The sequence below is a fragment of the Oncorhynchus tshawytscha genome, linkage group LG21, assembly GCF_018296145.1.
Source record: "Oncorhynchus tshawytscha isolate Ot180627B linkage group LG21, Otsh_v2.0, whole genome shotgun sequence".
NCBI classification, from domain to species: domain Eukaryota; kingdom Metazoa; phylum Chordata; class Actinopteri; order Salmoniformes; family Salmonidae; genus Oncorhynchus; species Oncorhynchus tshawytscha.
Genome location: NC_056449.1, coordinates 17897186 through 17922864, shown reverse-complemented (window position 1 = coordinate 17922864; position 25679 = coordinate 17897186). Strand labels below are relative to the sequence as shown.

General features: G+C 41.5%; 2 protein-coding genes across 2 annotated transcripts; one reads left to right on the top strand and one right to left on the bottom strand.

Moving 5' to 3' along the window:
- Nucleotides 1-11151: 11151 nt before the first annotated feature.
- Nucleotides 11152-11546, bottom strand: LOC112247600 (RING-box protein 1-like). Its single transcript, XM_024416405.2, has one exon. The coding sequence runs from the start codon at nucleotides 11538-11540 to the stop codon at nucleotides 11214-11216; it is 327 nt and encodes a 108-aa protein (XP_024272173.1). The 5' UTR covers nucleotides 11541-11546; the 3' UTR covers nucleotides 11152-11213.
- A 1114-nt stretch (nucleotides 11547-12660) lies between these two features.
- On the top strand, nucleotides 12661-21604 carry gask1b (golgi associated kinase 1B). Its single transcript, XM_024416403.2, has 4 exons — nucleotides 12661-13787; nucleotides 17593-17810; nucleotides 17972-18198; nucleotides 20711-21604. Exons 1-4 carry the CDS (start codon nucleotides 12851-12853, stop codon nucleotides 20916-20918), a joined length of 1590 nt encoding a protein of 529 aa, XP_024272171.1. The 5' UTR covers nucleotides 12661-12850; the 3' UTR covers nucleotides 20919-21604.
- Nucleotides 21605-25679: the final 4075 nt, after the last annotated feature.

Below are 25679 nucleotides of genomic sequence, written 5' to 3'. Positions count from 1 at the left end.
ATATTATTTATAAAAAAATGTTTTTAAATATTTCTAACCGGTTTTTACTTTGTCACTATGGGGTATTGTGTGTAGTTTGAAAAAACAATTGAATCCATTTTAGAATAAGGCTGTAACATAACAAAATGTGGAAAAGAATCAAGGGGTCTGAATACTTTCCGAATGCACTGTATGTGCAGGGACACCAAATGCAAATTCTGAGCAATTAGACTATCCCAAAGAACTTGAGCCAACATTGTCCTTCCCTTTCATATTAAAAAAAATTAAGTCAAGAATAAGCCATCAATGTGGGGTGAGTATATCTGCAAATAAAGTTAATTCATTCGATATCTCAACACTTCTGTTTGGACTCCAGTAAGTACATGGCCACTATACTGTAATGTACTATACATTATTCTATATCCTGACACCCCACTATACAGTAGCCACAGGTTATTTCAGGATCTACTCTTTTGCCCCAGTGGTAAAAGCATCAAACAATGTCTGTTGTCCTGATGTACACATCTCACAATTATCCGGGAGGATTTGAAAGTAGAGGGTCATGCAAGTTCTTTTCAAACTCAGTACTAATAAGTTATAATTTACATAATGAATACATAGAGGGGACTTTAATCCTAGGATTAAAGCTGAGGAACAATAAGATTTCCCTGGGGTCCTAGTCAAAAGTAGCCTGGAGATGGCTGCTATAGCTACACAGATTCTGAAGTGTGTTATTCTCTGATTCATCACAGTCTAACAAAAGTACAAAAAATATCCATTGTCATATACCCCTAAAACTCATTAGTATTCATCAAGTACTGTTCTTTTACATTTGAATAAAAAGCCCATTGTAGATTCAGAAGCAAAGAGCGGAATAAAAGCACGATTCACCTTCTATTCAAGGGTAACTTTAACTAAATATTTTTAGATTTGTTCCCATCTCCATGTATTAAGCTTTAACAGAGAAATAATCAGATTCAGTCCCCCAAGTTCTACTTCAAACTACACTGAACAAAAATAAATGCAACAATTTTAAAGATTTTACTGAATTACAGTTCCTAGAAGGAAATCCGTCAGTTGAAATAAATTAAATTTGGCCCTAATTTATGGACTTCACGTGACTGAGCAGGGGTACAGCCATTGGTGGGCCTATGAGATCACAGGCCCTTCCACTTGAGAGCCACGACCAGCCAATCAGAATGAGTTTTTCCCCCTCAGATGTTCCCACAGGTGAAGAAGCTGAATGTGGAGGTCCTGGGCTGAGGTTGTGACGCCGGTTGGACTTACTGCCAAATACTCTAAAACGACATTAGAGGTGGTAGAGAAATGAACAAATTATCTGGCAATAGCTCTGTTGGACATTCCTGCCGTCATCATGCCAATTGATACGCTCCCTCAACTTGAGACATCTATTGTGTTGTGTGACAAACTGCACATTTTAGAGTGTCCGTTTATTGTCACGAGCACAAAGTGGCATCTGTGTAATGATCATGCTGTATAATCAGCTTTTTGATATGCCACACCTGTCATGTGGTTGGATTATCTTGGCACAGAAGAAATGCTCACTAACAGGGATATAAACAAATGTGAACAAAATGAGAGAAATAAGCTATTTGTGTGTATGGAAAGCAGTCTTTATGAACTTTTCAGGAACTAATTATACTGTAGATTAGCATACCAATTAGGGTTACTGCTTTCTCCACCAGTTTCCCTTAAAAAGTGAAGTGCTCAAAAACCTGTGTGTTCCAAATATTAGGATTTTAATATTTTAAATTCATAGTTTCACATTTCATAAAAATGTTTCGCTCAAATTCAGAGCAAAGTGCCACAGTCAACACCACAAATTGATATCAGCACTGTATAAACATTGTGGAAGTTATAAATATATCTTCCCTGTCAACATATTCTGAATGCAATTTAATTAATCTAGAGAGTTATTTAAAACATGACAACAGAAGAGCGAGTAGCAGCAACAGTTGAACCCTAATTGAACAGGTGCTCCATTAGACGCACGGACAACTGAAGGAATATCACAGACATACTTCACCATCCAGGGCTCTGTTCAGAGGGTGTATTATTATTAATATTATTATTAATTTAACCTGGCAAGTCAGTTAAGAACAAATTCTTATTTACAATGATTGCCTATCAGAAGGCAAAAGGCCTCCTGCGAGGATGGAGGCTGGGATTAAAAATGCGAAATAAATAAAAATATAGGACAAAACACACATCACGACGAGACATCACAACACCACATAAAGAGAGACCTAAGACGACAAAATAGCATGGCAGCAAAACATTAAAACAGCATATTTCAGATAGAAATATATGTTCTAGAACAGATATGTTTGCCTGAGGAAAAATAATAGGGGACTGTGAATTGGCTCTGTCCTTTCAAATCGGTAACATTCAGAACATTTCACCTCACAAATACACCCCAGGCCTCCTCCAGGAGGGCCATTCCTGTATAATGTTGCCACCTAGTGGTGTATTGAATGTTCCACTACACCTTGGAGAAGGCCATCAGCAGTGATCCAGTCAGGACTACAGAGGACGCTACTATGAAGATGAAGCAGTTTACCAGACCCTGAAAAGACACAAGCATTAGTTAACACCACAAATATCTGATGGCATGTCACACCAAAAACAGTGTCAAATTGGGCTGGCTCACTTTAGGGCAGGGTTATCCCAGACTGGATAACCCTGGGATAAATCGTTTTTTAAATTTAACTGAATTGATACTTCTTTGCTCGCTTTGAGGACAACATAGTGCCACTGACACGGCCTGCTACCAAAACCTGTGGGCTCTCCTTCACTGCAGCCAACGTGAGTAAAACATTTAAACGTGTTAACCCTCGCAAGGCTGCCGGCCAAGACGGCATCCCCAGCCGTGTCCTCAGAGCATGCGCAAACCAGCTGGCTGGTGTGTTCACGGACATATACAATCAATATACCAGTCTGCTGTTCCCACATGCTTCAAGAGGGCCCCATTGTTCCTGTTCCCAAGAAAGCGAAGGTAACTGAGCTAAATGACTATTGCCCCGTAGCACTCACTTCAGTCATCATGAAGTACTTTGAGAGACTAGTCAAGGACCATATCACCTCCACCCTACCTGACACCATAGACCCACTCCAATTTGCTTACCGCCCCAATAGGTCCACAGACGACGCAATTGCAATCACACTGCACACTGCCCTAACCCATCTGGACAAGAGGAATACCTATGTAAGAATGCTGTTCATCGACTACAACTCAGCATTTAACACCATAGTACCCTCCAAACCCGTCATTAAGCTCGAGACCCTGGGTCTCGATCCCGCCTTGTGCAACTGGGTCCTGGACTTCCTGATGGGCCGCCCCCAGGTGGTGAGGGTAGGTAACAACATCTTCACCCAGCTGATCCTCAACACTTGGGACCCACAAGGGTGCGTTCTCAGCCCTCTCCAGTACTTTCTGTTCACCCATGACTGTTTGGCCATGCACGCCTCCAACTCAATCATCAAGTTTGCAGATGACATTACAGTGGTAAGCTTGATTACCAACAACGACGAGACGGCCTACAGGGAGGAGGTAAGGGCCCTCGGAGTGTGGTGTCAGGATAATAACCTCACACTCAACGTCAACAAAACAAAGGAGATGATTGTGGACTTCAGCAAACAGCAGAGGGAGCAGCCCCCTATTTACATTGACGGGATAGTAGTGGAAAAGGTGGAAAGCTTTAAGTTCCTCGGCGTAAACACCGTGGACAAACTGAAATGGTCCACCCACACAGACAGCGTGGTGAAGAAGGCGCAGCAGCGCCTCTCCAACCTCAGGAGGCTGAAGAAATTCGGCTTGTCACCAAAAACACTCTCAAACTTTCACAGATGCACAATCGAGAGCATCCTGTCGGGCTGTATCACCGCCTGGTACGGCAACTGCTCCACCCACAACCGTAAGGCTCTCCAGAGGGTAGTGAGGTCTGCACAACGCATCACCGGGGGCAAACTACCTGCCCTCCAGGACACCTACACCACCCGATGTCACAGGAAGGCCAAAAAGATCATCAAGGACAACAACCACCCGAGCCACTGCCTGTTCACTCCATTATCATCCAGAAGGCGAGGTCAGTACAGGTGCATCAAAGACCAGATTTTTATGTACATATTCTTATTAATTCCTTTACTCTTGTGTGTATAAGGTAGTTGTTGTGAAATTGTTAGGTTAGATTACTTGTTAGATATTACTGCATTGTCGGAACTAGAAGCATTTCGCTACACTGGCATTAACATCTGCTAACCATGTGTATGTGACAAATACAATTTGTTTTGATTTACTGCATGGCTATTACTGAGCAAAAGTATTTCGACTTCCCAAATGTCAAACAGACTTACCCTGTGAAATCAGGATGGGGGTTGATTCCGAATGTTCTCCAACATCAGTCTTTACAAACTAAAAGATGATTCCCCTGGAAACTCAACAAGACTTTGTATATGCCATATGATTGTCACGAGAGCTTCAAAGTATTACAGTGATGCTCCAGAGCTTTTGTATACGTTTTTTTTCCAGTAGTTTTGAATGTGGTGCTCACGAGCCAAAACCGGTCCCAGTTTGTGTACTAAGTCATCCAATTGAGTACTACGTCATCCATGTCCTATGACAGGGTTCTCCAACTGGTGGCCCACGGCTTCGGCCCGCAGGTGGTGTTATTTGTTCCCTCAGGTTCTGAGCAAAACATAAGACTGTAAAAACACCAGGAAATCAGCTCGAAGTGATTTTAGTTTAGGGAATATGTTCCCATGTATTCCCACGCATAATAGCGAGACATGAAATGCCTTGAGAAAGTATTCACACCCCTTGACTTTTTCCATGTTGTGTTACACAACACCCAATAATGTCAAAGTGGAATCATAAAACATAAACATTAACTTGTTATGGCTGGGGGCAGTATTGAGTAGCCAGGATGAATAAGGTGCCCAGAGTAAACTGTCTGCTACTCAGGCCCTGTTGCTAATATATGCATACTGGATAGAAAACACTCTGAAGTTTCTAAAACTGTTTGAATGATGTCTGTGAGTATAACAGAACTGATATGGCAGGCAAAAACCTGAGAAAAATCCAACCAGGGAGTGGGAAATCTGAGGTTTGTAGTTTTTCAACTCATTCCCTATCGAATGCACAGTGTCTATGGGGTCAAATTGCACTTCCTAAGGCTTCCACTAGATTTCAACAGTCTTTAGAACCTTGTTTGATGCTTCTACTTTGAAGTGGGGGCGAATGAGAGGGGAATGAGTCAGAGGTCTGCCAGAGAGCCAAGAGCTGACCACGCGCGTTCACGTGAGAGTTAGCTTGAGTTCCATTGCCTTTCTGAAGACAAAGGAATTCTCTGTTGGAACATTATTGAAGATTCGTGTTAAAAACATCCTAAAGATTGATTCTATACATCGTTTGACATGTTTCTACGGACTGTAACGGAACTTTTTGACTAAACGCGCGAACAAAAAGGAGGTATTTGGACATAAATTATGGACATTGTCGAACAAAACAAACATTTATTGTGGAACTGGGATTCCTGGGAGTGCATTCTGATGAAGACCATCAAAGGGAAGTGAATATTTATAATTCTATTTCTGACTTCTGTTGACTACACAACATGGCGGATATGTTTTGGTCTCTGAGCGCTGTACTCCGATTATAGCATGGTTTGCTTTTTCGGTGAAGCTTTTTTGAAATCTGACACAGCGGTTGTATTAAGGAGAAGTGTATCTATAATTCCGTGCATAATAGTTGTATCTTTTAACAATGTTTATTATGAGTATTTCTGTAAATTGATGTGGCTCTCTGCAAAATCACCGACTTCGTATACTGAGATTCTTTTATATAAATATGAACTTTATCGAACAAAACATGCATGTATTGTGTAACATGAAGTCCTATGAGAGTCATCTGATGAAGATCAAAGGTTAGTGATTCATTTCTCTCTTTTGCTTTTTGTGACTCCTCTCGTTGGCTGGAAAAATGGCTGTGTTTTTCTGTGACTTGGCTCTGACCTTACATAATCGTTTGGTTTGCTTTCGTCATAATGCCTTTTTGAAATCGGACACTGTGGTGGGACTAACAAGAAGTGTATCTTTAAAATGGTGTAAAATACTTGTATGTTTGAGGAATTTTAATTTTGGGATTTCTGTTTTGAATTTGGCGCCCTGCACTTTCACTGGCTGTTGTCATATCCTGTTATGGCTGCATCCCTGTACAGGGATCAACATCAGCGGAAATCAGCGGAAATTTCAGAGTGACAACTAATAGTACTCGATACAACTCAAACTTTCATTAAAACACACATGCAGGGTACTCAATTAAAGCTACACTCGTTGTGAATCTAGCCAACATGTCAGATTTTTAAAATGCTTTTCGGCGAAAGCATGAGAAGCTATTATCTGATAGCATGCAACCCCCAAAATACCCCAAGGGGACGTAAACAAAATAATTAGCGTAGCCGGCGCTACACAAAACGCAGAAATAAAATATAAAACATTCATTACCTTTGACGAGCTTCTTTGTTGGCACTCCTATATGTCCCATAAACATCACAATTGGGTCTTTTTTTTCGATTAAATCCGTCCATGTATACCCAAAATGTCCATTTATGAAGCCCGTCTGATCCAGGAAAAAACTGCTTTCCAAAACGCAACGTCATTTTTTTTAATTAAAAAAGTTGCCTATAAACTTTGACAAAACACTTCAAACTAATTTTGTAATCCAACTTTAGGTATTAGTAAACGTTAATAATCGATCAAATTGATCACTGGGCGATCTGTATTCAATAGCAGCAAGTCTTGAAATCATGGTCCATATTCTCCCTTTCATAACTTCCTCCGGTGTACCCGATGACAGGAAGTGCCTATTCCTCATTTCACCAAGGATAAACTTCAACCCAATTGCCAGTTCTGGTGACATCGTGTGGAAGCTGTAGGCATTGTAAACTGGATGCTATCTATTTTCCCTTGCCATAGACAATACAGAGACTGGTGGAGGGATATTTTTTTTGTGTTTTTTGTGAACAGTTTTCCTTGGGATTTTGCCTCCTACACACGGTCTGTTATAGTCACAGACAGAATACTATATTCCTGGCATGAGTAGCAGGACGTTGAAATTTTGCGCGATTTTTAACAAAAAGCTGCAAAAATTCGCAGCCTCTTATCGATCTCGTTAGCGGGATCTCAGCCCAAAGAGGTTTTTAAGAGCTGAAATGTCTTGAGTCAAAAATAATTTAACCCCTTTGTTATGGCAAGCCTAGGTCACATAAGTCACATAATATGTGTGCAATAGTGTTTAACATGACTTTTAAATGCAGGGCCGGTCCTGGCCGTTCTGCCACCCTAGGTGAGACAAAAAAAAATGTCTCCAAAAGAAGTGGGTCGGTGCTAACTGGGGTGTAGCCTACCATGTCGGCCCCACAGTGGAATTTTAGGAATTTCCATCCATGTGGTAGACCCACCATTTGTAAAACAGGCCGTTGCATTGACTTTATTAGTCCCGATTCCTGTGACTAATCAATTTGGCTATTTAAACTCTAAATATCAGCTACTCAACATCTGGAGGAGTTATCCTGAGCCTATTTGCAATGTGTTTACACAGTGGGAAATGCAGAAGTATTTTATTTTTTGCTATGAACAGCTTGTAAAACATTGGCTAATACAAACTTGAAACCACAATTTAGCCCACATGGGATGAAACTCCTGGACAGCAGTTGTTAGTAGCTTGATTGTCCATTCCATATTGTCCATTTTACTTTGACCTTAGGATATCCTGTTTGTTAATTTGTCAGCGCATGTTTCATTTGATTGCGAGCCATTTAGGTTAGGCTATTTGATCAGAGAAATCTGCATGATGTAGCCTAAAAGTTTCAGTCTCATTATATTGCCATACATTTTAATCTCCAACCTTTAGGCTGCAGAAAAGGCCACATACTTTTCTACCATATCCTATATCTGCTTCATATATCTATATTCTATATCTGCTTTATGTTAATGATTGTTTTGATGGAATACTGGTGGAGCGGCAAAGTGATGCATCTCTCCAACAGCACCCTGGAGAGTTGCACTGGGAATGGACAAGAAATATTGTGTGACCCTGCCTTTGACAATGTGGACACTGCTTATCATAGGGCGGCATAAGCGCTAACCTAAAAAGTCCATATGCCACTGGTTGAGAGAAATTGTCATTATTTTTGGCCAAAATTAGTCAGTTGGTCAGTTTAGCTCAGAAAAAGCTGTAGGAGGGCGCCTAATCCTACCTAATGAGGGGGTCGACCATGTTTGAATGACTGCCTTATCTCTGTACCCCACACATACAATTATCTGAAGGTCCCTCAGTAGAGCAGTGAATTTAAAACACAGATTCAACCACAAAGACCAGGGAGGTTTTCCAATGCCTCGCAAAGAAGGACAAAAAAAATAAATAGACATAGGATATTCCTTTGAGCATGGTGAAGTTATTAATTACACTTTGGATGGTGTATCACTACACCCAGTCACTACAAAAATACAGGCATCCTTCCTAACCCAGTTGCCAGAGAGGAAGGAAACCACCCAGGGATTTAACCATGAGTTCAGTGGTGACTTTAGCTACTCCTCAATTTTAACCTAAATGACAGAGTGAAAAGAAGGAAGCATGCATCCTGTTTGCAACAAGGCACTAAAGTAATACTTCAATAAATGTGGCAAAGCAATTAACTTATTGTTCTGAATACAAATTGTTATGTTTCCGGCAAATCTAATACAACACATTACTACAGTGCCTTGCGAAAGTATTCGGCCCCCTTGAACTTTGCGACCTTTTGCCACATTTCAGGCTTCAAACAAAGATATAAAACTGTATTTTTTTGTGAAGAATCAACAACAAGTGGGACACAATCATGAAGTGGAACAACATTTATTGGATATTTCAAACTTTTTTAACAAATCAAAAACTGAAAAATTGGGCATGCAAAATTATTCAGCCCCCTTAAGTTAATACTAGTTAATACTTTGTAGCGCCACCTTTTGCTGCGATTACAGCTGTAAGTCGCTTGGGGTATGTCTCTATCAGTTTTGCACATCGAGAGACTGACATTTTTTCCCATTCCTCCTTGCAAAACAGCTCGAGCTCAGTGAGGTTGGATGGAGAGCATTTGTGAACAGCAGTTTTCAGTTCTTTCCACAGATTCTCGATTGGATTCAGGTCTGGACTTTGACTTGGCCATTCTAACACCTGGATATGTTTATTTTTGAACCATTCCATTGTAGATTTTGCTTTATGTTTTGGATCATTGTCTTGTTGGAAGACAAATCTCCGTCCCAGTCTCAGGTCTTTTGCAGACTCCATCAGGTTTTCTTCCAGAATGGTCCTGTATTTGGCTCCATCCATCTTCCCATCAATTTGAACCATCTTCCCTGTCCCTGCTGAAGAAAAGCAGGCCCAAACCATGATGCTGCCACCACCATGTTTGACAGTGGGGATGGTGTGTTCAGTGTGATGAGCTGTGTTGCTTTTACGCCAAACATAACGTTTTGCATTGTTGCCAAAAAGTTCAATTTTGGTTTCATCTGATCAGAGCACCTTCTTCCACATGTTTGGTGTGTCTACCAGGTGGCTTGTGGCAAACTTTAAACGACACTTTTTATGGATATCTTTAAGAAATGGCTTTCTTCTTGCCACTCTTCCATAAAGGCCAGATTTGTGCAATATATGACTGATTGTTGTCCTATGGACAGAGTCTCCCACCTCAGCTGTAGATCTCTGCAGTTCATCCAGAGTGATCATGGGCCTCTTGGCTGCATCTCTGATCAGTCTTCTCCTTGTATGAGCTGAAAGTTTAGAGGGACGGCCAGGTCTTGGTAGATTTGCAGTGGTCTGATACTCCTTCCATTTCAATATTATCACTTGCACAGTGCTCCTTGGGATGTTTAAAGCTTGGGAAATCTTTTTGTATCAAAATCCGGCTTTAAACTTCTTCACAACAGTATCTCAGACCTGCCTGGTGTGTTCATTGTTCTTCATGATGCTCTCTGCGCTTTTATCGGACCTCTGAGACTATCACAGTGCAGGTGCATTTATTCGGAGACTTGATTACACACAGGTGGATTGTATTTATCATCATTAGTCATTTAGGTCAACATTGGATCATTCAGAGATCCTCACTGAACTTCTGGAGAGAGTTTGCTGCACTGAAATTAAAGGGGCTGAATAATTTTGCACGCCCAATTTTTCAGTTTTTGATTTGTTAAATTTTTTTGAAATATCCAATAAATGTCGTTCCACTTCATGATTGTGTCCCACTTGTTGTTGATTCTTCACAAAAAAATACAGTTTTATATCTTTATGTTTGAAGCCTGAAATGTGGCAAAAGGTCGCAAAGTTCAAGGGGGCCGAATACTTTCGCAAGGCACTGTAAGTACCACATTACTGGGTATTTTTTCAGGATAAAAAATAAAACAGAATGGAGCTAAGCACAGGCAAAATCCTAGAGGAAAACGTGGTTCAGTCTGCTTTCCACCAGCCACTGGGAGATGAGTTAAGCTTTCAGCAGGACAATAACCCGAAACAAGGCCAAATCTACACAGGAGTTGCTTACCAAGAAGACACTGAATATTCCTGAGTGGCCAAGTTACAGTTTTGATTTAAATATGCTTGGAAATCTATGGCAAGACCTGAAAATGGTTGTCTAGCAATGATCAACCATCAATTTGACAGAGCTAAGAATTTTGAAAATAATTAAAACTTTGAAAATGTTGCACAATCCAGGTATGGAAAGCTCTAAAGACTCACAGCTGTAATCTTTGCCAAAAGGAGCTTCTACAAAGTCTTGACTCAGGGGTGTGAATACTTAGGTCAATTAGATTTCTGTATTTGATTTTCAATAGATTTGCAAAAGTTTCAAAAAACCTGTTTTCACTTTGTCATTATGGGGTATTGTGTGTAGATCAGTGAGAGAAAAAAGTAATGTAATCCATTTTGAATTCAGGCTGTAACAACAAAATGTGGAGAAAGTCAATGGGTATGATTGCTTTCTGAACACTGTATGTGATTGTATACAAGGTTTGAAATGATTATGTTTTGGTCAAATATTACATCTGTTTGGGTTTCTTGCGGTCATTTTGCAATCTAAAATGTATTTGTAATTATATTCCGGGCCCCCGACCATCCGCTCAAGAAAAGAAAAACGAAAGCATGAAACTTGCAGAAGCCCAGGTAATGGTCCAGAGTCTTGCACCTAGTGTCCATATTTCTGAAACTCCCACTCCCTGTTGTCTAGGGGGCACACCTGCCTGGTCTTCAACCAACGGGAGATACAGTGGAAATGGAATGCATGATTGCAGACTCCCCAGGCTACGGTGGACTCCTCTGACGTGGCAGAGACCTGGTACTCTATGCATAGATACATTGTATGATTGCTACAGATGGCACAGTTGTCCACCACAATGTCCCAGGCCCAAAGTGTCACTTCATTCCACTTCTTCACTTCAAAACGTTTCTTGCTTGCTCTACTATTCATGGTGCTTGGGGTATCAACAACCATTACTGCCGCCATTCTATCCATGCTGGATTTCATGGGCTACCTGAAACATGAAATATATACAGGCGGTCGCCAATTTATTGATGGGAAATTTGCCTAAATGGGTAATGGAACCCTTCAACCACTACATTTTTGTTCAACACAGTAGTTTTTTGTTGTTGGTGTGACGTCATTACATCAAGCTGTTTCCATCGACACGAGTCAAATTTTGAATGAAAACGCACCCAAGCAGGCAATTGTCACATTTATTTTCTATATGTTGACAAAATAATAAAATCACTGGACAAGTGAATGGAAACATAGCTAGTGATAATTTCAATGGACATCAAGCAATATGCATTGTTGATTTTAGGACTGTGGATCTAGGATTGGACTTTTAGATAATAAAGAATACAATTACATGGACAGGAGGGGACCTGAGCCTAGATCAGCACTCCTACTCTTTATGAATACAGGGTCTAGCTCCCTCGTGTGCTTAGGGTCAGAAAATTTCAGTCAAAGATATTTTGCATATTTTAACAAGATGATTGATATAACTTTTAACACTTACAAATGCTCGACTACGGGAAATCCTGCTTGGTCACAGAGATTGTTGCTAGTCTACATAATTTAAGTATATCTAATCTGCTCAAACCAACACTTCCTGGCAAGTGTGATGATGCTGATGGACTGTTTCCTGTTTTTACATTCTGCCCTACCTTGCACATCCCAAGGAATGTTTCCTTTTCCCTTCTGTCTTATTGTTCTGCAGCACTGACATCACAATAGAGTAGGTATTTCTGACCTTCTATATTGTTATCCTAGTACCACTGACCAGGTTCAACAGTTTTTCAAATACTAGACAATAGGCTCGACCAGACAAACAGGCACACACACACATTTTGTCACATCGCTGTGTAAAACTACACCAGCAGATGTCGTCTGAGGGATGTTACTTTTACACACATTCAAACCACTGACCAATGCAATATTATATGCTGTTAATATAGGTGATATTGATTGTTAGGGCTATTATTGTCATACATGTATGATAGTGGGGGCTATATGCTTCATTTATTCATGTCCTGACATGATTATGTTATCTGTTTTGACAGTTGTCCCTACTAATTCTCTATAGCAACAAAGCCACCCTTCCTCTGTTGCGATGACACATTGACCTAAACAAGGATTACCACATCCCCTCTCATCGCGTTCTGATTTTGGACATCACTTTTTTTCAGTTGAAAATTACTTTCGGAAGTTATGCGCCGCCAGCGCCGCCGCTGTCCTTATCCTTATTTGAGCTCCGGGCAAAGACAAACAGATAGCCTAACCATGTCGGATCACGAGTTCTAATGGAGACGTTAATACGTCCTGGAGACATCAAAAAGTCTCTCATTCTTTGGTCGTGTTCGTCTTTTCTGAGGATATCTAACTGCGTTCGGAGGTATCCCCCGTCGAAAAGGAATTTGATCATCGTGGGTGCATGTTGTGTGTACCTGTTTTTCGTAGTTTCCCAGGTTGGACATTCGTTGCTGCACCAGGATAGACGATTGGGCAGACACGGGTACAAGAAGAGTTTGGTACTATACACTCTGAGGTTCGATGATGATAGCCCGTCGGAAACAGCCGACTCACCAACCGGTGCTAACGACGACTCTTTATTACCCTCAGTGGTTCCAACGCGGTCCAATGTGGTGTACATAACACTAAAGTCAAGGCGCATTAAACCATCTATTATGAGGGGAACAGTGAGACCGAAACTAAGGAGAAAAGCGAGGAGAACCAAACCCAATGAGGGATTTACGCAAAATAAAATTGGCACATTGAAGAGGGAGGAATGGAGACAAAAGCGCACTAACCGAATCGACATAACTTGGAAACAAATTAACACCATAAATCATGCAACACGAGATGTAAGCTCGAATTTAAAGATGCAAACAGAACCTCACGTCAGTTCTATCCGAATATACAGTGAGAGGGCACCGCCGTGGTTCAGCAAAGAGGACATTAGTGCCATGCGCTTTCTTGCTGATGGTAAAGTTTCGCGTATTCATGAAGTGTCCAATAAGGAATTTATCCCCCTCTTGCTGTTTGAAAGCACATCATATTTGTCCTTGATCCATTCTGACAAACATAACGATTTCAAGGACCATAAAGTGTGTATAGGACAATGTGGAGTTATCAAAAGTCCAGTGGACACGAGCGAGGTTTTCGCTTTCCATTTGGATAGGGTCTTGGGACTGAACCGGAGCGTTGCCGCTGTCAGCAGGAAGTTTCCGTTTGTACAAGGTAGGCCCATTGTCCACCGACTAGGGTTGAAAAGCTACCGGAATTTTTCCAATGTTACCGTCACCTTCAGTAATTTTGGTTATTAACAGAATCTATGGTAATTTTTACTTGAATAACAAAAAGTATGAATGTATTATATGTGTCCTTATTGTCCATGGATTTGTTGTAGATAGACCATATGGTTCAAGAGAAAATAGTTTAATTATTGAAAAAAGCATCTAATCAACAATGGCATAATTTCCGATTAACTGTGTAACTCTTTCAACTATTGACTGTGTTCACAACCGCCACTAGTTTGAAGTCAAAACATGACGACAAATACATATGGACTTAGTAAAATAAATAAGTATAAAAGGAAATCTCATGCTTAAAACCCTCATATTAAACACCAATTGAATTCACTAAGTTTATGGTTTATATTTAGGATAATGTTTTACGGATTTGTGATTCTATTTGAAAAAAAATCATATTTATTTATTTCATATTTTACATGTGATAAGGCTAATGAGAGGGCCAGAGATTATAGACACCTGTAATAATCTGAAGTACTCAAAAGGGCCACTAGATGTTTTGTGATAGAATATTTTACATTCTGTCCCTGCAGCAGTGAAGCATCACTTACCCCTGTTTAAAGATTTTGTAAATGAGCTAAAGGTGACCTGGGATTCCCCTCATTCAGCCAGGCAGGTGCTGCCATGAATGTAGACAGTATGGAGAAAGTGTGGCTCGATTGCACACTGCTGATGGATGGAAAGCTAGCAAGTTATTTATCTCCAGAGCCTAATAAGGGGGCTAATCCGAGCCTGGAGCTTCTGAATAAACGGTGCCGATTTTTCGGTGGATCAGCAGAACAAAGTGTACCAGGCTGAGGGTGTGGTGGCTCAGTTGTTGAATGTGGTCATGATACTGCAGATGCATCATACTGATTTGCTGCAGGAGCTAAATAATATCGTGGAGGTGGGGAAGCCGGTTTCAGAGCTTCTCTACGAAATCTGCATTGCGGCTAATTTTGTGCTGCGTCTGTCCTGGCTGTATGGGAAAGTATGGGGCCAATGGTAGTGGCTCAGCGCCACCTCTGCTTGACGTTGTCCCAGATTCCTGATTGCCCCAGGCCAGGGGTGTCTTCGAGGTCGGTTTCTGACCGTCTTGGTTCTTCTGGGCAGTGGTGGATGTCTTGGCACAGTCACCGCATTGGGTTTAAGGATAGCGGGGTGAAAGCAGACTATTCTGTGGTGCAGGGGAAGAAGCAGCCCTCGAGATGCTGGGGGAGGGGGCATGTTCTTGGGGCCCTGCTCCCCAAGTGTTTACTGTGGCAATACTGCTCCCAATGGGGGCAAGTTACTGTTTGCCGAAATTCCCGATCCCGGTGTGGGGCAGGTATTAGAACAGCGGTACCACATTGCTTCTACCCAAAGTTTCTCTGTGTTCAGGGGTATAGAGAGTGTGGGCATAATTAACACAGTTCCCACATTCAGACTTACGGTTGTCAAGGTTGGTGGATATGGAAACAAGCGTGACAGAAAAAACTAATTATCCCAGTCTTCAGGGTGGCATTCTGCCTCTTCAGAAGATAATATGGGGAGACGGTCAGCATGCTCCGTCAAGTGGCAGGTATGTGCAGTTTCACCATGGGTGATGAGGGGGTACGGTCTGCAATTTGCTGTGCGTCCTCTTCCTTTTGGTGGCGTCAATACGTCAATGGTCCTCGAGGTGCTAGTGCTTGTCTTGAGAGAGGAGATTTACTCTTTCCTTCAAAAGCAGGCTATTCGGGTGGCCCCCGTGTCAGAAGTACACAGGGGCCACCCGTGTGCTAGTGCTTCTTAGTTCCCAAGAGGGATGGAAAGTTGCATCCCATCCTGGACTTGCATGTTTTAAACAAGCACCTCAAGGTTTGCAAGTTCAAAATGGTCAGACTTCGCCGACTAATGCAGTCAGTGCGTCCCAGGGATTGGTTCAGGTCCATGGATCTGAAGGAATGCGTATTTTCATGTTATACATCCTCCCCACAGGAAGTGTTGGAGGTTTCATTTACATGGTGTGACCTATGAGTTTCGTTTCTGGTGCTGCCTTCGGGCTCTCCCCATTACCCACACCTTTTCTATGGTGGTGGAAGCGGCTTTGGCACTTGTGCGGTGCAGTGGATCAGAGTATTGGCCTATCTGGACAATTGGCTGGTCATACCGGAGTCGAGGGAACAGGTGGAGCTCCACACTGCCACGCTGGTTTCCCATATTCAGTCTCTGGAGTTCATAGTGGATCACAAGAAAAGTTGTTTCGCTCAAGCTCTGTGCATTCAGTTTCTGGGTCTAGTTCTGGACTCAGCTCTGAATCATGTGTTTTTGTTCCAACAGAGGAGGGTCGCATTCAGAGTCTGTCTGGGATGGTTTCATTTGGAGCACGCCATGCCTTTTTGTTTGTGCCTGTGGTTATTTGGGTTTCTATAGCTATACCGAAAGAGAGATTTGGTCAGCAGTGCAAAGTGCAATGCAAAGTGCAATGGGGGGGGGTCCTGTCCTATCTCTACAGAGTGGAGCCTGCACCACTCGGTGTTGCCCAGATATGGGACCGGTTCAGCAGGGCTTATGTTGGTCTTTACAAATTGTGAGAAAACATGCATTGTCGTCTGCCTTGGGGTGTGGCAGCGTGTAAAGTGTGCATTATCAGGGTTACCACAGTTTCTTGTGGATTTCAGCCTTGGGCTACCGTGACATCGTACAGTTTCCAGGTTCCTGCCGTGGTTCATAGACTCTATGCAGCATACATGTGCCAAGTCACAACAGGTGTTCTGTTGTTTTGGACTTGCGGTTCCTTGTCTGAGTTCTGACATTTCAGGCTCGCAAGGTAAGTATTGTTCTTGGAACAGGGGGGTCTATGGATATGGGCTGCAGTGGCAGCGTGCATAGCCAAGTTGCAGCAGGTTATGGTTCCCTATATAGGGCTCTGACAGTTCAGGCCTCATGAGGCTCTGACAGTTCAGGCTTCTCGGGTAAGTATTAAGGAAAAAGGTGGCTTCTGTATCCCATTTTTGGATCTGGTGGAACCTGTGTACTTGGGTAACCGTGGGCCTCCTAGTTTGGTACTCTCTGACCCGGCTTGGGGCGTGATTGCATGTCCCCATAGTATGTTATACCGAGTGACCGATTGAAAGGTAACGTACAGTTATGAAAATAACTACTGTTCCCTGAAGGAGGGAACCAGGTATAATATATTTTGGCCTCGCGCCATCAGGGCTTGTTGAAGAGCAGTACTGAATTGAGGAAATTCATGTGGCCCCAGGAAGGCGGAACTTCTGAGGGCGGGCGCGCCATCCATTGGCCCTTTTTATTCATCACTGTACGTTTTATTTGTCACATGCACCAGTACAGTGAAATGCTTAACTTGCAAGCCCTACCCAAGAATGCAGCATTCAATATTAAAATATAATAGTTTTATTTGTATTTAGTTTTACGACTAGACTAATTTACTCATGAATGTTAAGGTGACGTTTTAATAGCGTGTAGGCTACGTCACATCTATCTCTTCCCAAATCAGCATTCCAGGAATGTTGTAGCCAATGTAATATTATAAGGCCAAGCATATTTGTGAGCAGAAGTATCAGCCCTGGAGCTATGAAGCCTGCGAGTGCTAGCTCCTTTAGCCAGCAGAGCATGCAGCTGTCTGAGTCCTCATAAGTCTGTGGGAGAGATTGAGAAACAGAGGTGTAAATGCATAACGCCGTGGGCCAACACAGACATTGCACATACGGCCCATGTCGAAGCCCGGTAGGTCACACTAACATTACCTCTGGATCCCCCTCATCCCACAGATGGCCAGCCTTGCCCCGTGGTGCTGTGGGATGGTTCTCTCTCTCCAGGGGACAATGCAGAGGGCCAGTCCACTGTGAGGATGACATGGGGGGAGTACCAGAGCTCCCTCAAACAGAGGTGCTGGAACAGGAACGTCACGCCCAAGCCTAACTCTGGCTGCTCCAGCATTCACCATTATGAGTGGAGCAAACTAGCCCTGTTTGATTTCCTGTTGCAGGTATTGTACGATCACACGTGTTTGGTCTTTCAAATGAACTACAGTGTTAAATGTCTTCAGAAGGAAGCTTGTCAAACTAGGACACTGTTGGATTGAGATAATTGGCAATGGCATCACTCTTTTGAGGTAATAGCTTAGGTAAATAATGTTTGTCTCTTCAGATATACAGCCGATTGGACCGGAACTGCTGTGGGTTCAGGCCTCGTCAGGAGGACGTGTGTGTGGAGCAGGGCCACCACCTGGAATGTGGGGACATGGACAGTTTGACGCTGGCCAACATCATCCACAGTGGTCACGACCCCAGGCACTTGGTCTTCACTGAAAACAAGGGCTTTTTCGACCGTGACGAGGACAACTTGGACTACAGATTACTGGAGGGAATCAAGGAGTGAGTCCACGTAAAAATACAGTACCAATCAAAAGTTTGGATACACCTACTCATTCAAGTGTTTTTCTTTATTTGTACTATTTTCAACATTGTAGAATAATAGTGAAGACATCAAAACTATGACATAACAGATATAGAATCATGTAACCAAAGAAAAGTGTTAAACAAATCAAAATATTTAGATTCTTCAAAGTAGCCACCATTGTCTTTATGACAGCTTTACACACTCCTGCCATTCTCTCAACCAGCTTCAGCTGGAATGCTTTTCCAACAGTCTTGAAGGATTTCCCACATACGCTGAGCACTTGTTGGTTGCATTTTCTTCACTCTGTGGTCCAACTCATCATAAACCATCTAAATTGGGTTGAGGTCAGGTGATTGTGGAAGCCAGGTCATCTGTTGCAGCACTCCATTACTCTCCTTCTTGGTCAAATATCCCTTACACAGCCTAATGGTGTGTCAGGACAATGTCCTTTTGAAAAACAAGTGTTAGTCTCACTAAGCGCAAACCAGATGGGATGGCATATCGCTGCAGAATGCTGTGGTAGCCATGCCGTTTATGTGTGCCTAGAATTCTAAATAAATCACTGACAGTGTCACCAGAAAAGCACCATCACACCACCTCCTCCATGTTTCACAGTGGGAACCACATATGCAGAGATCATCCGTTCACCTACACAGTGGTTTGAACCAAAAATCTCAAATTTGGACTCATCAGACCAAAGGACAGATTTCCAATCATGTCCATTGCTCGTGTTCTTGGCCTAAGCAAGTCTTCTTATTATTGATGTCCTTTTAATAGTGATTTCTTTGCAGCAGTTCTCCCGAGTGGCGCAGGGGTCTCTGTTACTGCATCAGAGGCATCACCACAGTCTCTGGTTCGATTCCAGACTGTGTCACATCCGGCCATGATTGGGAGTCCCATAGAGCAGCACACAATTGGCCTGGGTAGGCCATCATTGTAAATAACAATTAGTTCTTTACTGACTTGCCTAGTTAAATAAGGTTCACGTAGTCTCTACTGGACAGTTTATGTTGATGTGTCTGTTACTTGAATTCTGTGAAGCATTTATTAGGGCTGCAATTTCTGAGGCTGGAAACTAATGAACGTATCCTCTGCAGCAGAGGTAACACTGGGTCTTCCTTTCCTGTGGCGGTCCTCATGAGAGCCAGTTTCATCGTAGTGGTTGATGGTTTTTGCGACTGCACTTGAAGAAATGTTCAAAGTTCTTAATTTTCTGGATTAATCTACCTTCATGTCTTAAAGTAATGATGGACTGTCATTTTTCTTTGCTTATTTGAGCTGTTCTTGACATAATATGGACTTGTTATTTTACCAAATAGGGCTATCTTCTGTATACCACCCATACCTTGTCACAACACAACTGATTGGCTCAAAAGCATTAAGGAAAGAAATTCCACAAATGTTATTTTAACAAGGCACACCTGTTAATTGAAATGCATTCCAGGTGACTACCTCATGAAGCTGGTTGAGAGAATGCCAAGATTATGCAAAGCTGTCATCAAGGCAAAGGGTGGCTATTTGAATAATCTCAAATTTGTTAAACACTTTTTTGGTTACTACATGATTCCATGTGTTATTTCATAGTTTTGATGTCTTCGCTATTATGTAGAAAATAGTAAAAAATAAAGAAAAACCCTTGAATGAGTAGGTGTGTCCAAACTTTTGACTGGTACTGTATATAGACAGCATAGTGAATTGATAATAACAATACAGTTATTGTTCTGAATAGTACTATGGTACTATATAGTACAAAAACAAACAAAGTATTTGCAAGCAATATTACTGTACAGTGTGCAGAATTTTTTTATTCTCAGCTTTCAATCAGCAACTATCTACAATGTACCCCCTGCATACAATTTGTGGTTGATTCAGCTCTTAGTCTAGAGATTCCTCCCTGTTGACTTCACACTGGGAAAATACTAACACGCATTCTAACACGTAATCGCCAAGTGCATGCCTTTGTTAGGAAGTCTATTATACCCACCCATAGGCTTGGTGACACACCCAGGGACATTCCCTGTGTTTCATCTTCATTTTGTGATGAATAAATCAGTGGAACAAACCACTGGGAGGACCAAGTGGGAGGACTTTGTTCTGGCACTGACAGTGGTCACCTCTCCTCTTATATGGCTTGTAGTGATCTTCTTCAAAGCAGAGGCTTTCAACTGGATTTCACATTAGTTAAAGATTAGAAGGCTCCGGCCTGGATAATGTACTCTAGGCATGGGCAGAATTAGATTATATTACCTTGAATTACATTATGCCATTGTAGAATTTATGAAAATTGGGAGTACATCTTTTTTAATTAAGGAATACATTCTTTCTATGCCTTTGCATATAAATGTACAGTATGTGCATATGGATCAAACAGTTGTGGTCATAGTTTGTTAAACAGTTACTGACTATCCAAATAAAGTGCTACCATCTAACCAAATAGGGTTGCCAACTATCCAAGTAAATTAAATGACCAACTTCTTCTCCACCCAGGCTTCCAGAACAGGCAGTGGCCGTGTTGATGAGCCAGAAGCTGAGGGAGAAGCTCCTCCAGTCACTGTTCCTGGATCAGCTGTACTGGGAGAGCCAGGGAGGACGGCAGGGCATCGAGAAGCTCATCGACGTCATTGAGAGACGGGCCCAGGTTCTCCTAACATACATCAATTCCCACGGCATCAAAGTGGTGCCCATGAATGTATGACATCACAGGGTGTGGAAAAGGAGAGAAGATGGAGAGTAGATATAGACAGGGAATTTGATCTTCCACAAAGACCAAGCCATTTGTCATTTTTTAAGTTCCCTTTCCGAAAGCCAAAACAACAACTTCCATTCCTTCTAATCAAAATATTTGCCAATGAAAGAACTACCAGGGTCTCGAGGGTTTTCACTCCAACAGGACGTACTGTATTGGCTGATTTGGTATCAAGCCAGAATCTCACAGCTCTGAATTGTCAAGCTGAAACATTACTCTTAGTATTCATTATACAAAATGGCTACAGTTCTGTATTCAATAACCCAACAGTCTTACTGTAGTCTTTTGCTTTGTTATTATAATATTTAATGTTACTCATATACAGTATAACTGTAATACAGTAAACAATTATTTGTAGCATTTCTTTGAGCCTTATTCACGTACCATAGTGCTCCTCTGACTTCACCTTAAAGTAGCCTACAACTCTTTGATGGTTTAACATCTGTCTAACTTGCCACAAGTAAAATTAGTTAGAAATTGTTTTGATATTATACAAAGTGTTTCATTTGTACCGCTTAAGATGTTAGTCCTCCAACATTACCAATTGTATTGTTTATATTTATTTTAATAATATTTCAAATGTTGATAAAAAAATACATGTAAATGAAAATAAATGTACTTTTACTTGAAACACATGAGACTTTGACCCAGAAACAAATTAGTATAATAACATATACAGTAGGCTGCCCCTCTCTGGTCTTTCAACCATGACATCATCAGCCTTAAAAGTATCAGACAAGTCAAGGACAGAAATAGTTGGTGCCTATGAAACATGAGCCAAAGCAGTGTGTCTGTTTTGCAAGGCTGGTATAAACAGGGTCTTGCGATTGAGCCTATATAAACTATGAAGCTTTGTGGGGTCATTTTCCATGTCAGTGCCGGGAGTAAGAGCGGTTGTTGTTTTAACTACTTTGAACCCTCATTAACACAGCCCTCATTAACGCAGCCCTCATTAACGCAGCCCTCAGTGTGTGTTTTTCATGGAGGGCCCCACTCTTTCCCAGTTAGTTTCAATGAGTCTAAGCCAGTTCTTCCAGGCTCACACGCATACATACAGTGGGGCAAAAAAGTATTTAGTCAGCCACCAATTGTGCAAGTTCTCCCACTTAAAAATATGAGAGAGGCCTGTAATTGTCAACATAGGTACACTTCAAATATGACAGACAAAATGAGAAAAGAAAATCCAGAAAATCACATTGTTGGATTTTTAATGAATTTATTTGCAAATTATGGTGGAAAATAAGTATTTGGTCACCTACAAACAAGCAAGATTTCTGGCTCTCACAGACCTGTAACTTCTTATTTAAGTTGTTGTTATCTTATTTAACTTGTTATCAGTATAAAAGACACCTGTCCACAATCTCAAACAGTCACACTCCAAACTCCACTATGGCCAAGATCAAAGAGCTGTCAAAGGACACCAGAAACAAAATTGTAGACCTGCACCAGGCTGGGAAGACTGAATCTGCAATAGGTAAGCAGCTTGGTTTGAAGAAATAAACTGTGGGAGCAATTATTAGGAAATGGAAGACATAGAAGACCACTGATAATCTCCCTCGATCTGGGGCTCCACGCAAGATCTCACCCCGTGGGGTCAAAATGATCACAAGGAACGGTGAGCAAAAATACCAGAACCACACGGGGGGACCTAGTGAATGACCTGCAGAGAGCTGGGACCAAAGTAACAAAGCTTACCATCAGTAACACACTACGCCGCCAGGGACTCAAATCCCGCAGTGCCAGACGTGTCCCCCTGCTTAAGCCAGTACATATCCAGGCCCGTCTGAAGTTTGCTAGAGCATTTGGATGATCCAGAAGAAGATTGGGAGAATGTCATATGGTCAGATGAAACCAAAATATAACTTTTTGGTAAAAACTCAACTCATCATGTTTGGAGGACAAAGAATGCCGAGTTGCATCCAAAGAACACCATACCTACTGTGAAGCATGGTGGTGGAAACATCATGCTTTGGGGCTGTTTTTCTGCAAAGGGACCAGGACGACTGATCCGTGTAAAGGAAAGAATGAATGGGGCCATGTATCATGAGATTTTGAGTGAAAACCTCCTTCCATCAGCAAGGGCATTGAAGATGAAACGTGGCTGGGTCTTTCAGCATGACAATGATCCCAACCACACCGCCCGGGCAATGAAGGAGTGGCTTCGTAAGAAGCATTTCAAGGTCCTGGAGTGGCCTAGCCATTCTCCAGATCTCAACCCCATAGAAAATCTTTGGAGGGAGTTGAAAGTCTGTGTTGCCCAGCAACAGCCCCAAAACATCACTGCTCTAGAGGAGATCTGCATGGAGGAATGGGCCAAAATATCAGCAACAGTGTGTGAAAACCTTGTGAAAACTTACAGAAAACGTTTGACCTCTGTCATTGCCAACAAAGGGTATATAACAAAGTATTGAGAAACTTTTGTTGTTGACCAAATACTTATTTTCCACCATCATTTGCAAATAAATATTAAAAATCCTACAATGTGATTTTCTGTTTTTTTTTCCCCTCATTTTGTCTGTCATAGTTGAACTGGACCTATGATGAAAATTACAGGCCTCTCTCATCTTTAAGTGGGAGAACTTGCACAATTGGTGGCTGACTAAATACTTTTTTGCCCCACTGTATGTGTTTTTAGAGAGGTCCAACCAACTTTATGATAGAGGATGTCGTGGTGAGTGTCAAAACTGTCCTAAGTTATAAAATGAAGTGCGCTATGATAAATTGTGTCCAAGGGCTTAAACACTTATCTGCATTCATGTATTTATTATCGCCATAATCTATGACAGGAATGAATGTAGACTAAATTATCTGTTTTCTACTATTTATTGAAAGGCAAGCCCTATTCCTACAGAAGAAGCTTAACTTTGTTCTTAATTTCTTAACTAACTCGTCAACATTTTTAAAAATATAGCTTTTCATTAATCCAGATGCCCAGATATTTATAGGCTGGGACACGATCAATGGGGGGCACAATCTAACGTACTCATGCACAAATAATCAGTTACATTATTACATGATTTGGAAAATAACATGTACATGTACTAGGTTTTACCAGCAATTAGTACCAACTTCAGGTCAACCAGGCTTTCTACAAGGTAGTAAAAACAGATTGAAGAGTCAGCAGAGCCTGAGCTGCCGTAGGGGCAGTACCGTATACAACAGTGTCCTCTGCATACAGATGAACGTTACAGTTTTGTACAGATAGACCAATGCTGTTAATATAAATAGTGAAAAGAACTGGACCAAGAATCGAACCCTGTGGGACACCTTTTGTTATGTCTAGAAGTCCTTATTTAACGCCGTCAGTAAGTACACACTGTGGCCTGTCGTTTAAATAATTATATCAGCTACAAGCAGCCTGATCTAAACCAAGTGTGGAGCATTTCTGAGTAAGTACGATGTGATCCACGGTGTCGAAAGCCTTGGACAGGTCAATGAAGAGGGCAGCACAGCGTTTCTTCATATCAAACCATTTATGACATTTAAAATCATAGAAGTAGCAGAGATGGTACTATGACCTGGTCTGAAATCCTGACTGTTTTACATTCAGAAAATATGTAGCAGTTTACAGGGATCTAACCTGAGTATTGATCAATGATTCCAGGATTTTTGCTAGGCAAGAGAGTTTGGATATGGGAAGATAATTCTTTTGATCACTCGGGTCCCCATCTTTGTCAAGGAAGCACATGGGCAGCCTTCCAATCTCTAGGGATAGTATTCAATATAATTGTGAAGCTAAATATGTGTTATTGCTTCCGATATCAATGGAGCAGACAGCTGTAATAAGCAGTGATGAAGCATATCAGCCCAGTAGATGTTTTAACATCAAACATAAGTAGTTGTTCCAATACATCAGAAGTAGACAGTTGTTCCAGAGAGTACAATGATTCACTGGGGGTTGTCTGGCCCTCTATCAAGATGACTAGAGGATGGGAGAAGGATGAGCAGTTTACTGACACCCGGGTCTATTAAACCAAGATGTCCTTCAAATAAAAAACCAATGCACATAAAATATTGGTTTAAAAGCATCTCGTTTTTTCAAGAACGATGTCAGAGTTCAATATAACTTGCTTGGATCGGGAAGGAGAAGAATTTCCACGCTTTAACGCCTTAACTGTTTTCCAAAATTTAGATGAATCACCAGCAGAGTCAGCGATAGAGTTTTTTTTTACAAAGTACTCACATTTATTTCTCAGTTGCCTGAAAAGCTGCCAGTCCACAACAGCATCAGTTAGTCTAGCTTTGGCCCAGGCATGGTTTCTTGTTCTGAAGATATCTGAAAGTACTGTAGAAAACCATGGATTAGATTTTTTAAATTGTCTATAGCGTTTAAAGGAGCGTGTTTATTTGCCAGTGATATAGAAACAGATGAGAAATGCTCAAGAGCTAATTCAGTCATGCATAAACGCTTGGGGAGAAAAGTTTTAAAAATGTCTCTTCCTAATAATACGAGGATCAGAATGATGCTGTCTGGAATTTCTAATACAGGCTATAGGGCAATGATAACTAAGGTCACTTGCAAACACACCAAAAGAATTGTACTTATGAGGGTTATTTGTGTGAATGAAATCTAATAATGAGGATCTATCTAGATTTTTCACTTTTACCAGGGTGGGTTTTGTGATTATCTGGGTTAAATTAAGATCAAGACAAATGTTCTGAAAGTTATCTGAGATGGGTATCAGCCAGTCTAGGTTAAAATAACCTAAG

What these genes read in the sequence shown, in the direction of transcription:
- LOC112247600 (XM_024416405.2), bottom strand. Translation starts at nt 11,540, where the DNA reads ATGGATAGAATGGCGGCAGTAATGGTTGTTGATACCCCAAGCACCATG.
- gask1b (XM_024416403.2), top strand. Translation starts at nt 12,851, where the DNA reads ATGGAGACGTTAATACGTCCTGGAGACATCAAAAAGTCTCTCATTCTT. An exon ending in GAAGTTTCCGTTTGTACAAG is followed by an intron (nt 13,788 to 17,592) that starts GTAGGCCCATTG and finishes CTCATCCCACAG; the next exon opens with ATGGCCAGCCTTGCCCCGTG. An exon ending in TGTTTGATTTCCTGTTGCAG is followed by an intron (nt 17,811 to 17,971) that starts GTATTGTACGAT and finishes TTGTCTCTTCAG; the next exon opens with ATATACAGCCGATTGGACCG.